Raw genomic sequence first — 13,000 nt, 5'->3', positions numbered from 1 at the left:
GTTTTCCTTTGAGACAGACAAACACAAGTAGAGAGTGATTGCATAAAAATAATCACAATGTTTTCTGAATCCTCCCTGCATATTTAACAAGCGGAAATAATAGAAATCTCAAGTCTGTTTTTAGTTGTGCAGATTGCTTTTTTGCCCTTCTGTAAGCAGTTTTATCTTCAGACAGGATTTATTTTTAAGTATATTGTTCTTCACCTGTATCTGGGAAAGTACACAGAGCTGAAGGAACTGTTTTACTGTGACTTGACATGCACTTGCATTGCCTTTTCAAAGAACAGGTTTGTAGAGATAGAAAACCTTGCATAAGGTGCCATCAGAAGAAGTATGAAGCATCCTGCAGAACCTAAAGATTTATTTATTGCTTTGTCTCAGCAGTTGATTAGCACTGTGATATAATAGGAGATAGGTAGCATTTGTGCTTTGGTTGTTCAATGGAATGCATAATTACTATAAGGATCTTGTATGGTCACTGAAGAGAAAGGCTTAAAATACACATCTCACATGATCCATTTGTCACATGAGATACATGGAAATTATTTCTTAAAGGGTTAAAAACCACATCTTTGGTCATAATTGATTATATTCTTGATAATTTTAGATCATTCTCTGCCACTTTATTCTAGTAGGGCCACAGGCTTCAAATCTAAAAACAAGTCATTTAGGAGGTTAACTGTCAAAGAGGGGATTGACTGGAATCATTTGGTGTTTGCCATGATTTGAGAGTTTACACAGGAACTTGGCATTACATCAATTGTTAATTGTTGTCTTTTGTAAGTGTTCCTTTACCCAAGCCTTTACAAATGTGTTTTGTTTTGTTAAATAGTGATCCTAAATTTCTGCTGCTCATTTAAAGTACACATGTTGTACATGCTCTCTTTGCTCATAGAGGATTGACGGTGACACTCAGATCACACTAACACTTTTGATTAATTCAACTGCCATTATCAGTAGCCTGACTCAGATTATTACTCAGAGATAACCATTCACACACAGCACTCATTTGCTCACAGAGTTCACACACATACACACAGAGTCATTTTTACTGGGTTGGAGCCCAGCCCCGTGGTCTCCCAGAAGCAGGGGCTCCTAGTGGCCCACCAGTGGCTTTGGGGAATGTGCAGAAAGTTTCTCAAGGGGTCCATTTGTCCCTTGGGGTATGTATATATATATGTATACAATCTTTGTCTGCTTGTAATAACTGCTGCTCCTGTAAGGAGCTGGCTGAGTCCTGTGCTCTGAGCGCGAGGGTTCCTGGGCGTTCAGCAGGGCCACGGGGCTCTGCAGCCGCGCTGTTCTTGCAGGGGGGATTGCACATCCTTCAGCACAGCTGCTGCTGCTCTGGCTGCTCTCTGCTGAGGTCTCCAGAGTCTGCTCCCCCAGGCTCATGCAGAAGGCATATTTGTTAGAATGAAAGCCTTCAGAATGTGAAATGACGCAAATCTGAGAGATCATTGCTGTCTTGGCTGAGAGGGCGTTCCTCTGACCTAGATGTGGGCCAGACTCCAAACTCTGCACAATCACAACTAAGTACATGGAATAGGTACCTTATTTTTGCGCCTGATTACTAACCAGAGTGGCAGAATAAACATTTGCACTGTCAAATCCTTTTTGATTCAGATCCAGAACAACTTTTTTTTTTCCCTGCTGCTGAATTGAACAGGAGTATATGATATCTGAAGGGTTGATGATCTTGAAGGTCTCTTCCAAGCTAGTCATTCTGTGATTTATATTAAAAAATATTTATTGCACTTGGGCAGTTTTGAATACTTGTACTTTCTGATGTAATATTGATGGTATTTTTTTGCAAATAACCTAAGCAGAGGCTGTAATAAGCACCAGAGATGTGAAAAATAGTGTTCAAATACATTGCATAGATAAATCCTAGAAATTCAGGGCTGCACAATGCCCACATGTGTTGCACAGCTTTCCCTCTCACTGCCAGCCAGGCTGCTCACCTAAGCCTGAACTGCAACTGGAGCCCCTTAAGGACCTGGGAGAGCAGCTGGCTGTGCTTGGTGAGGCACTTACTGTGTATGGTGGGAGTCAGTTCAGCCATTTCATTCCCATCTGGCTGGGTTAAAACAACGGAGGATCAGGAATTAAAAGATTCAACCAGGGAACAGTTTTTTGAGACCGTTTCTCCCTGAGAGGGACCAAATGTTCCTGAGTCATTATTTAAAGGGAAGCAGCGTGGTTTGCTTTCACTGATGTTAATTGGCCGCTCTTCCCTCCCAGTTCTGGTCTGGAACAAGGCATGGTGGATTTGAAAACTGAGCTGGTGTGGCATTTATTAGCCTGTGGCAGGACAGAGGACAAACTGGTAGTGCTTGGATCATGCACAGCTGCAGTGTGGCCTTCTCGAGACAGTTTGTGACACTCCAGTTTTCTGCAGTCTTGAAGCATTTACGTTGGCACTTGTATAACAAAAAAGCTGTGGATTTGCCAGGACAGGACCTTTCCTGGCCCACTGAACAGAGATTTTAATGTGCATCATGGTAAACATTTTACAGTGTATTTTATGTATATTTTGAAAAAAAAATTCTAAAAGCTTCTGTGGCTGCTCTCACATCCAGTTTTAGTGGATGCAAGCCTGATGACAAATTATATGTATCATTTGTGTGTATGATATTGTGGTTATTCTATAAATATGCAGATCTAAAATCTATAGGTGTTAGGAGGGTATAATTTATTTGAAGTATCTGAAATTAAGTAAGATTAAATTGAATTAAATGTTTAGTTAATAATGATCTCTGAAGCTGCAAGTCTGCCATCTGCTGTTCAGGGAGCTTGAGCCAGCCTGGACTGCTCAGAGCTTCCTTAGTTTTTATTGCTGTTAAAATATTATTGTGTGTAAGTGCATGTGATAATCATATGGCAAACTGTTAGAATTTCTGTCACCATAATCAAGGCAAAAATCTATGGAAATCATATCTACATTCTCTTGAGTCTGGAATAGCAACATTACTACAGATCCACTGCTAGTTTTTCCAACAAAATTTGTTACTGATCATCAGTCTTTCCCTTCAATCGTTCTGACTAAAAATAACCTGTGGGAAAACGTGATTTCCATCATGATGGCTCACCATCAGACATCTAAAGTAGCCTCTGTTCTCAGTGGGCTGTGCAGCACTTTCATTTTTAGTTCAGTAAGTACTGCTTTGGTGGCTTTAGAAAAATAAACTGTCTTGCAGCAGCTCAGGACCGCATAGAAGATGTTCTCAGAAGGAATAGCTGTCCTTCATAAAATAGTCACACTATTGTGAGTCTATTTTTGTTGAAATGAAGCATTTCAATATAAACATGACAAATTGGAGTCTCTAAATGCAATTTTATTTTGGATGGGGACAAAGCTATGACTAGAACATTTTATGATTTAATTTTTTATTAAAAAATCAAGTCAAAAATATGAATGTTGAAGGAGAGGCAAGAGGATGGGAGAAATATTCAGAGAGAATTTATAATAATTTGAAATTGTAGTACTAAAAATCATATTTGTCTGAGAAGTACTTCTGAGTTTTTCTTGATCTAAGCTTCCTATTGAAATCAGTGTGTGGTACTGAAATGCTGTGCTTGACATTTACTTGAATGGAAAAGATTCTGCTGTGCACTTTTCCTCATTCAGTTCTGTCAAGCTGAATAAACAGCGATGGGGTTTTTCCTATTCTATTTATAACTTCTGTGTAATAACTATGCAACATCTGCTGATCCCTTCACCATATAGTACAGTGTAGGAGTAGCTTTTGGTCTGAGTATCCTGAAGTATAGGCTTATCTATGTTAGAAATCTTCAGGAAAAATAAATTTGAAGTAGAAGTGTCAAAACAGATACTCAAAATTATATTTTCAAATATAGTGATGTAAAATTGAGATTACATCATTTATTATCAAAGGTTTTTTAGCACATATTTTATTTTAAAATTACAGTCTTATCCTTAATGCCCGTGATTTGTTTTTGTATTAGAATGACATTTTTGTTTCAAATTTTTGAAAGAAACTCATTGAAACAAAAAGTTGTTTAATTATGGCTTTCCAGTTCAATGTATAACCATTGTTTACATCTTCAGGCTTTGTAAGACTGGTGGCAAAGGTTTGTGCACCTGCTTGAACCAGCTCAAACGTGGATATTTGCTGATCTCCTTCAGCTGATATTTCTAGATATGAAGTAGCACTGAAGTTGCAGAAGCTTTGGCCTCTGAACTCCTTAGCCTCCACAGTCAACAACCTTCTGGGCTTTTTGCATTCCTCATATGTTCTTGCAGCAGAAACAACTGCTCCTGCCTGGCTTTCCTCTATTGATTTTTGTTGTTGTTGGGGCAGTTTGTCACCAGTTGTTTTTCCTTTCCATTTGTTTTTCCCCTAGTGTTTAATCTGGTGGCTCCCACACTGTGTCTTTCATAGCTGTGTAATGGGAACATACAGTAGGGACATAAATATCAGCAATGCATAAACATGTGGAGCTAAAACCTTGTTCTAACCTGCAGTCAAGAAACTCTGCTGCTGTTTTTTGTTTTGCATTAAAGGCTTGTAAATTTGGGTAGAACTTCACAAATGTGAAAAAAGCACATACTTAACACAAAAGCCAAAATCAGATTCCAACTTCTAAAACAAAGGGCTACCATACTTTTTCATGTTAAAAATCTCTGAAAAAAGCACTATCTGCCCTTGCAATGGGCTTTTCACTGCTGTTTTTAATGGAAATGGCTGGTCTTTGGCAGGTATTTTTTTCCATCCATCCTGCTCCTCTCTGCCCTCCCTGCAAGACATCAGGCTTGAGCATATGCTTGTTATGAAACATTTCAACCCAACTGGTTGCAGTCTGATCAAGTTATGTATTGCTGCTACAGATCAGTTGTACTGGTCTCTATTTATAAAAAAACAGTGGAGATTGTAAACTGGCTGAAATACAGAGACATCTCCCAAATGCTGCTTAATCTGTTTACTTGCAGGCTTGTGTTCTAACATCAATTTCTCTCCATCTTTTTTTTGTTTTGTTTTTCATGTAGAGCAATTACATGGTGTTCATGGCAGAATTGTTCTGGTGGTTTGAAGTGGTGAAGCCATCATTTGTACAACCCCGTGTTGTTGTGCATCCCCAAGGTAATTATGTTATGGATTGGCCTTAATATGCATGTTCTGATATGTATGTGTACAGATTGCATTGTGTTCACAGATACAGTGAATATTTTAGTTAACAGGATTTGGCAGTGCACAGCCCCCTTAAAGAAGGAAAGGAGTTCTCTTTCTTCATTGTAAATCTTCATCTCATCTCATAAATCATAATTAGATTTTGTTGTCTGTTACCAAAAACTCATTTAAATTGTTGTGGTATAATCACTTGCAAATTTTCCTGACCTAAACAAGCCTTGAATCCATTTATGCCCATGCAAGAATTACAAATATAATGAGAAACTGAGAACAGAATTTGGCCTGAAGAGCTTGTGTTGCTGAGAAGATACCAAGAGAAAGAATCATAAATCTGGGCAAAGTGAATAGAAAGCTAATTGTAAAATTTCATTTTGTACCAAGTGCAAAGATACCATCTTCCATCAGCAATTCTCAAATTTAAAAATCCACCTTTCAGATAGATCTTGAGATCTGTTAATGACTCCTTTCAGGTAACTAACATTTCAGGTAACAGAAACCTTCACACAGCATTGCTGTGATTGGCTTTCCCTGCACTAGGAAGAGATTTTCATTGGGTGACTGTTATACCTTTTCTTCATTTTTATGCTTTACAGCACATACAAATCTGACATAAATCTTTAAATACTGCTAACTGGTTTAGGGTGTGACAAAAAATCTTTTTTCTAGTCAGTCTAAGGGTTTGGGGAGAAATTTTATCAAAAACACTACTTCCAGAACAACTTTTGCTAAAACTGTTTCCTTTTAATTTTTCTTAGTTTACTTTTGTGTATTAGTACTTCCCTTGCTTTTTCTAGTCTATTTTGTCAGTCTCCATTTCTTTAATTAGTGCCAGTATGGGAGCTTTGGAGGACATAAAGATGAAAGGAAGTGACAGTTTTAATCTAAATAATGGAATCAATGAAAATTCTTTAACTCTTTGCAAATCATTATTTCAGATTATTTTGGACAGCTTTTGTACTATGTAATTTAACTGAATACTAAACTATAATAACTTGAATTTTTTCTTCCTGTCAGCTGAACCTGCAAAAGATGCAGCTTCTGCTCACAGCTTGAATGCTAACAGAAGAAATTATGTGGATGGTCCATCTGGTTCTGACTTTGCAGCCAGGTAATGTCAGAGAATCACTAGTACTGTTTCACAATCTCCTCTCTCTGTTCAAAATAGATTTTTTATTTGGTTTTTTTTTTGCCTTTTTGTAAAGCTCGGTGATTGAGTTACCAAATACAATCTGGAGTTTTGTGCAATATCCCTCCCTCCCTGCTGCATGGCAGGCTGCTTGTTCATGTGTGTACACTTGGACAGTGCTGTTCTCTTACCAGTGTCCAGAACAACCCTCAGCATTCAGCACAGAAGTGTCACATGGCCTTGTCCTCTTCAGTTTCAAGTGGAGCTGCTGACCAGGTCTGCTCTGGAGAAGCTGCTTTTCTGGAATTCACAGCAAATGTTCCAAAAGTTATAATGAAAATAAACTGAGGTGACAGCAAGGAAAACCCTGGGTGATGGGTTTAGTTTGATTTGGTTATGTTACTGTAGTACCATGAAATTCAAAGAGGTAAAAATAAATACTTATGCTGTGATTAATTTCCCCACCCCAACTGCCTCCTGATGGGGAGGAGAATCGGAAAGAAAGTCTAAACCTTCACAAGATAAGAACAGTTTAATAATTTGAAACAAAATAAAATATGATGATGATAATAATTATAATTGTAATGACAAGGAGAGAGGGGAATAAACCCGAGAAGAACAAGTGCTGCACAGAACAATTTCTCCCTCCCAGGCAGCTCCCCCAGCTGATGCTGAGCACAGCACCACGGTCTGCAGGGGCCCTGTGGCAGCTCAGCTCAGCTCAGCTCAGCTGCCCTGGCCACGCTCCCCCACAGCTCCTCCTGCACCTCTCGCTGCAGGCACCAGGCACGGAGGAGTCCTTGACTTAGAGAGAGCACCACTGAAACACCAGAGTGTTATCAACAGTGCACTCCCACTGAATCCAAAACACAGCACTGCACCAGCTACCAGGAACACAATTCACTCTATTCCATACAAAACCAAGACCATGTGAAACATTTTTATTATTGCTGGTGCAGATTAGGAAGCAATATAGAAACGTCCTGTTTCCCTAATGCTCTGTAGCTGCTCATACATCAGTTTCTCAAGGGAGACCTAATCACTCCCCACAACTTCCTGAAAGAAGCCTGTAGACAGGTGGAGATTGGTATCCTCTCCTAAGGAAAAAGCAACAGGAGAAGAGGAAACAGCCCCCATTTCCACTAGGAAAGGTTTAGATTGGATATTAGCAAAAATGTTGTCACCAAAACCAGATGTCAAGCATTGGAGCAGGCTGCCTGGAGAGTGATGGAGTCTCCACCCCTGGAAGTATTTAAGACGTGTACATGTGGCACTTACGGACATGGTTCAGTGGTGGCCTTGGCAGGGTTAACAGCTGGACTTCATGATCTTAAAGGTCTTTTCCAACCTATTCTTTCTATGATAAGGGACATAAATTGTACATTAGGCCTTCTTTTTAAAAAAGTAATTTCAGATGGTTGGAATCCAATGCACAGGCTGCAGGTTCCCTGGCAGAACAGACCTGACTGCAGGATGTTGTAGTCCTGGCCTTCCTCCCTGTGCATTCCTGCCCCCTTGAGTGTTGAGTTGCCATTTCAGCACACGAAGACAGAAAAAACAGCCCCAGAAGGAACAAGTGAATGTTCTTCTGCTGCCTTGGCCTGTTGGAATGACTCAGAGCACGGGCTGGAGAGCAGAGCCAGCACAGAGGAGGGAGTGGGACTGTGGCAGTGAGCAGTTACGATGTCTGAGGTTGCCATGGAACCCAGGCTTGGTGCCAGAATCTGTCTTTTCCCCAAGGAAAATTAAGTGTATAGATTTTCTTCATGGTGGCAAATGTTCACAGGCTGCAGGGTTAAATTTGGAAAGTATGCTTTTCTTTTAACATAACTTACAGACATTAGGATTTTAAAATTTTCACAGATATCTTGAATGCCATTTAAAACAGATATGTCACATAGCTGGCATTTAGTGTTATTGACACAAAAAAATCAGGAATTTATGGGAACCTGTATTGAATAATTTAATATATTGTTGTGAAAGATGCTCTTGTAGATTGTATTTTTCTTGCAAATATTATTTAGAGACATGTCTACACTATCCAGTATATATAACACTAGACAAATATTCTGAAAAATGTGAGTTTGGGAGTGTGCTCTTCAATTCAAAACATGAAAGGATTTAATCCAGCTTGTGTTTGAAGTCTGGCTTCTCTAGAAGTGTTTTACATACAAATCCATGTGGCTTTATGTATATTTCTTTGTTCTGATCATGAAAAAGCACCTTGATCAAAACATTGAATTATGTTAATCCCATCCTGGATTAACACAGCTACTCAATTACAGACCTTCTCTGTAAACCAAATAAAGTATAAGTAGAAACAGAGGAAACCTCTATAATTACTCCTTTAGTAGTGAATATATTTTTTTATTTGTAAAGTCATGTCTATCACAAAGTCTTCTTTATCCACTTCTAGTGCATGTTGAAGTCCAGACACAAACCAGAAGTTTCAAACTAAGCAACTGAAAATAGAAATGTATGGAAAGTATGTGATATTGGCTGCAATCACTCAGTTTTGAGGCCAGTAGGAACTGCCTTATTTTGCTCATGTTTGTGTAGACTTTATACGGAAATCAAGCCTAAAAAATGGAACCTTCTAATAGAGACATTTACATGAAATAAATCAGGAGACAAGTACATTAACAAAACTTATGCTGCAGGTCTATAGCTGTTCGTGTATGAAAAATACCTTTTTGACTTTTTGGTCCACCTGCATTAGTTCCAGTCCAAGGTTATTACAGTGTTCTCTTTTTAGCTGATAAATTAATATTTTCAGAAGAGAACTACACCTCGTTTTCTTTCTCATCACCAAAAAAAAAAAGAAAAAAATCTGGTTTTGTCTTGGCCAACAACAGGGTGACTGGTTGGCCTTTGTATTGTAGCTTTTGATGTATTAATTCTAAGTTAATGTCTCTTGCTTTATAGATTGGGAAGTCCAGCTTACACACCCCCTCACCAACTGCATACACCCCAGCAGCCTTATTCATCTGTTCCAGGTAACAATTCACAAAGGGCTGGGAGAGGCAATGAGACAGGTGTCGTCCTCTGAGTAAATTGCTATCCTGCTTGTATTTATTCAAACATCATTTATGCAGAAATAGGGGGAGACCTTTACATGAAAAATTAATTAATTTACATAATTGACTTCTGTAATTTATAAAATGTACAAGTGGGAAGATTTTGTTTGTACCAAATACATTGTGTGTGTGTTTTTAATTTGACTGCTATTTTGATTATGTGGAAGATGGCTTACAACAAGTATTTGTGATATATTTTAGTAGGATTTGTAGAGTATTACACATGAGTAAGTTCTTTGAGGAATGAGGAGTATATATTCAAGATGAATTTGGCTTTAGTTGGTCTAGTTGTATTTTCAATATATAAACACTTCTTTGCCATTGCAGTGTTCTGAATAGTGAAGCAGATCAATTTGTTAAAGCAGCAGAAGGTGATGTTAAAATAATTTTTCACAGTAGTTACATTGGATCCTTTTTTTATTTCATTTAGGAGTCATCAGAAGGTCCACATCAATGTCTTATGTAGATGGGCAAGTAGGGACATGGCCCAAAGAGAAAAGGTAAGTAGTGTTACAAGCTGGTTACAAAATGCTGGGGTTTGGTTGTGAGTAGTAGTAAATGCTCCATTGTAGTTTGGATTGTCAGAGTCCTGTAATGAGAATTTTTGTAAGCTACTTGAAAAAGTAAAAAAAGAAAGATAAAACCATGGATTAAAAATAATTAAAAATAAACCATGGATCAGAAGTAAATAATTTATTCTTTACACTAAAAGAGGTTCAGATATTTGAATTGTTGGTGTTAAATGTGTTCGTATTTACTCATCACAGTGAACTAAATGTGGTAACAGTAACATGGCTAATGATCTCAGAAGCATTTAAGCTTGTATTATTTTGGGAATGCTAAGAAAAATCAGGCTGAACGTTTCACTTTTCAGTTAGACCAGTCATAAACTCTCCATCTGTAGGGTATAAACCAAAGTTAAAACGGTAAGAGTCATAGTGGTGTGTAAACTGTGTCTTTCCACACCTTCCTTCTGATCTATGGTGGCAATTCCTATACTCCAAAAATGCCCAGAATTTATTCCAAAGTAGTAGAAAGCATTGGCCGAGTCTGAACTAAATATTGTTACATTCTATTCTATTGTGCTTTTAAAAAATGTATTATACTTACATCTATTTATCAATCTAAAAATATCTATCTAAAAATATATGCATGCTTAGTATATTTGAAGCTAGGCAAAATACAGTACACCTAACAGTGCCTTTAATACTACCAGCTTAAAATAATTTTAAAATACACATACTTCCTTATTTTTTATTAATAACCCTGAGTTGCTCAGTTACTTTCTTTATTCTGATCCCTATTAGGTCATCGTTACATGGAGTTTCGTTTGACATTCCTTTTGACAAAGAGAAAAGCATTCCAGCATCTACCCCAAGCAGGGGAATTCCCAGATCTGTGAGCAATGAAGGCCTTACAGGAAACATCAACCGCATGCCGAAGCATTCTAGAAAAAATCTGTCCTTCAAACCAGTAAATGGAGAAGAGGAGAATCAAGACATTGAAGAGGAAAAGGACATGACAAAGGCCAATCAGTCTCTTAATGCAAATCAAAGAAATGCCAATGAGAGCAGACACTACAGGTTTCCAAACGGAGCTCTGCAAAACAGGGCAGTTCTGGATGATTTTGGCAATCAGATCGAGACGCCGAGCATTGAGGAGGCTTTGCAGATAATTCATGACACTGAAAAATCTCCCAGACTTCTCCAAACAGACCAAATTACAAATGGGTTCTTTCTTCACAATCGGGAAATGAGCATCTTGAATTCAAACATTAAACCAAATCAGACTACCCCAGATATAATCACAGACACTAAGGGTGCTCTGAGTCCTGTGACTGACAACACAGAAGTAGATACTGGAATACACGTCCCATCAGAAGATATCCCAGAGACAATGGATGAGGATTCTTCTTTGAGAGATTATACTGTAAGCATGGACTCTGACATGGAGGAACCATCTAAATTTCTCCAGGATTACGACATGCGGGCTGGCAATCACAGAGATCAGTTAAGTCCCTGTCCCAGCTCAGTGAGTACTAAATCACAGGCAGGCAGCAGCGCTTCTTCGAGCTCAGGGGTTAAAATGACCAGCTTTGCTGAGCAGAAATTCAGGAAGTTGAATCACACAGATAGTAAAAGCAGTGGAAGCAGTTCTCAGAAAACCACACCAGAAGGTTCTGAGCTGAACATCCCTCATATGGTTGCTTGGGCTCACATTCCTGAGGAGGCATCTGTTCCTCAAGGAAGAGACACTACACAATTACTGGCTTCTGAAATGGTACAGCTGAGGATGAAGCTAGAGGAAAAGAGGCGAGCCATTGAAGCACAGAAGAAGAAAGTTGAAGCTGCATTCACAAAGCAGCGGCAGAAAATGGGAAGAACAGCATTTCTCAATGTTGTGAAAAAGAAAGGTGATGGGGTATCACCTCTCCGAGAGGAAGCAGCAGGAGCTGAAGATGAGAAGGTATTCACTGACAGGTTGAAAGAAAAAGAAATGCAGAAATCAGATGACCAAACCAGTAAGACTTCAGAATTAATAAAAGAAAACCCAGAAAATTCTCATAGCAAATGGTTAAAATCTCCTGCTACTTCTGGGGATGCTGAAAAGCCATGGAATTTAGCAAGCCCCTCAGAAGAAAATCTTAATGATGGAGATCTCTTAGAATATACAAAATCTATTGAAAAACTAAACTCTTCCCTACACTTTCTACAACAAGAAATGCAACGTCTATCCCTTCAGCAGGAGATGCTGATGCAGATGAGAGAGCAACAGGCTTGGGTTATTTCTCCTCCTCAGCCTTCTCCTCAGAAACAGATTCGGGACTTTAAGTCTTCTTCAAGGCAAGGGGGAGCTCCAGCTCCTGTTGCACCTTTCTCACAGGAATCTCCTCGCTCTACACATCAATCTCCACAATCTTCCAACAGGAAGAATGCCTCTTTTCACATTAAAATGCAAAGGACTCCTAGGCCAAATGAACTGAAAATAACGCCTCTAAACCGTACCTTGACTGCCCCACGGTCTGTGGACAGCCTCCCCCGTTTGAGGAGGTTTTCCCCCAGTCAGGTTCCCATTCAGACCAGATCATTTGTTTGCTTTGGAGATGATGGTGAACATGTAAGTGAACCTCAGTTAAAGGGAAATCTTTTGAAAGAAGCCAAGTCTACAGAAGAGGCAGCAAAAGAAGAAGGACCAAAATTGCCAAAACAGGGTGAGCAGAAGTTGGAGGAAAAGGAGATTAAGCCTATTGAATCTAATGTTTCTGAAGTATTATCTCAGCCTATCACAGAAACTGTCTGCCTCACCCCAAATGAAGATCAGCTAAACCAACCCATTTTACCACCTCCAGCTCCCAAAACAGCTAACTTAATTGAAGTTTCCCTATCAGATTTGAAGCCACCAGAAAAAAGTGAGGTATCTGTTGAGAAATATGAAGGTGAGAGTGATAGAGAACAGTTTGAAGATGACCAGAAAGTGTGTTGTGGATTCTTTTTTAAGGTAAGAGAACTAGTGGATGTGTATGTCAGCTGTTAAGCTTTGTTTAAATCTTTAATTGAAACGTAGATGAAGTGAAAGTAGATAGTACTGCAACTCTAAATGTGCAGGCTTATCTTTTGGACTTGATTAATTTGGCATCATAAGAG

The 13,000-nt window shown here is 38.8% G+C and overlaps 1 protein-coding gene across 4 annotated transcripts in view; it reads left to right on the top strand.

The window, feature by feature from the left end:
• The window catches only part of CAMSAP2 (calmodulin regulated spectrin associated protein family member 2), an 81,205-nt gene that overhangs the window by 57,134 nt on the left and 11,071 nt on the right, over positions 1-13,000 (top strand). For all 4 annotated transcript variants that reach the window (XM_039726229.1, XM_039726227.1, XM_039726230.1 and 1 more), the window contains 5 exons: positions 5,012-5,105; positions 6,168-6,261; positions 9,205-9,275; positions 9,787-9,856; positions 10,664-12,854. In XM_039726229.1, the coding sequence (XP_039582163.1) occupies positions 5,012-5,105; positions 6,168-6,261; positions 9,205-9,275; positions 9,787-9,856; positions 10,664-12,854 (2,520 nt within the window). The remainder of the gene's footprint in view (positions 1-5,011; positions 5,106-6,167; positions 6,262-9,204; positions 9,276-9,786; positions 9,857-10,663; positions 12,855-13,000) is intronic.

The sequence above is a fragment of the Passer montanus genome, unplaced genomic scaffold (assembly GCF_014805655.1).
Source record: "Passer montanus isolate IOZ18808 unplaced genomic scaffold, ASM1480565v1 scaffold58, whole genome shotgun sequence".
NCBI lineage: Eukaryota > Metazoa > Chordata > Aves > Passeriformes > Passeridae > Passer > Passer montanus.
This window is presented reverse-complemented; position numbering and strand designations above follow the sequence as displayed.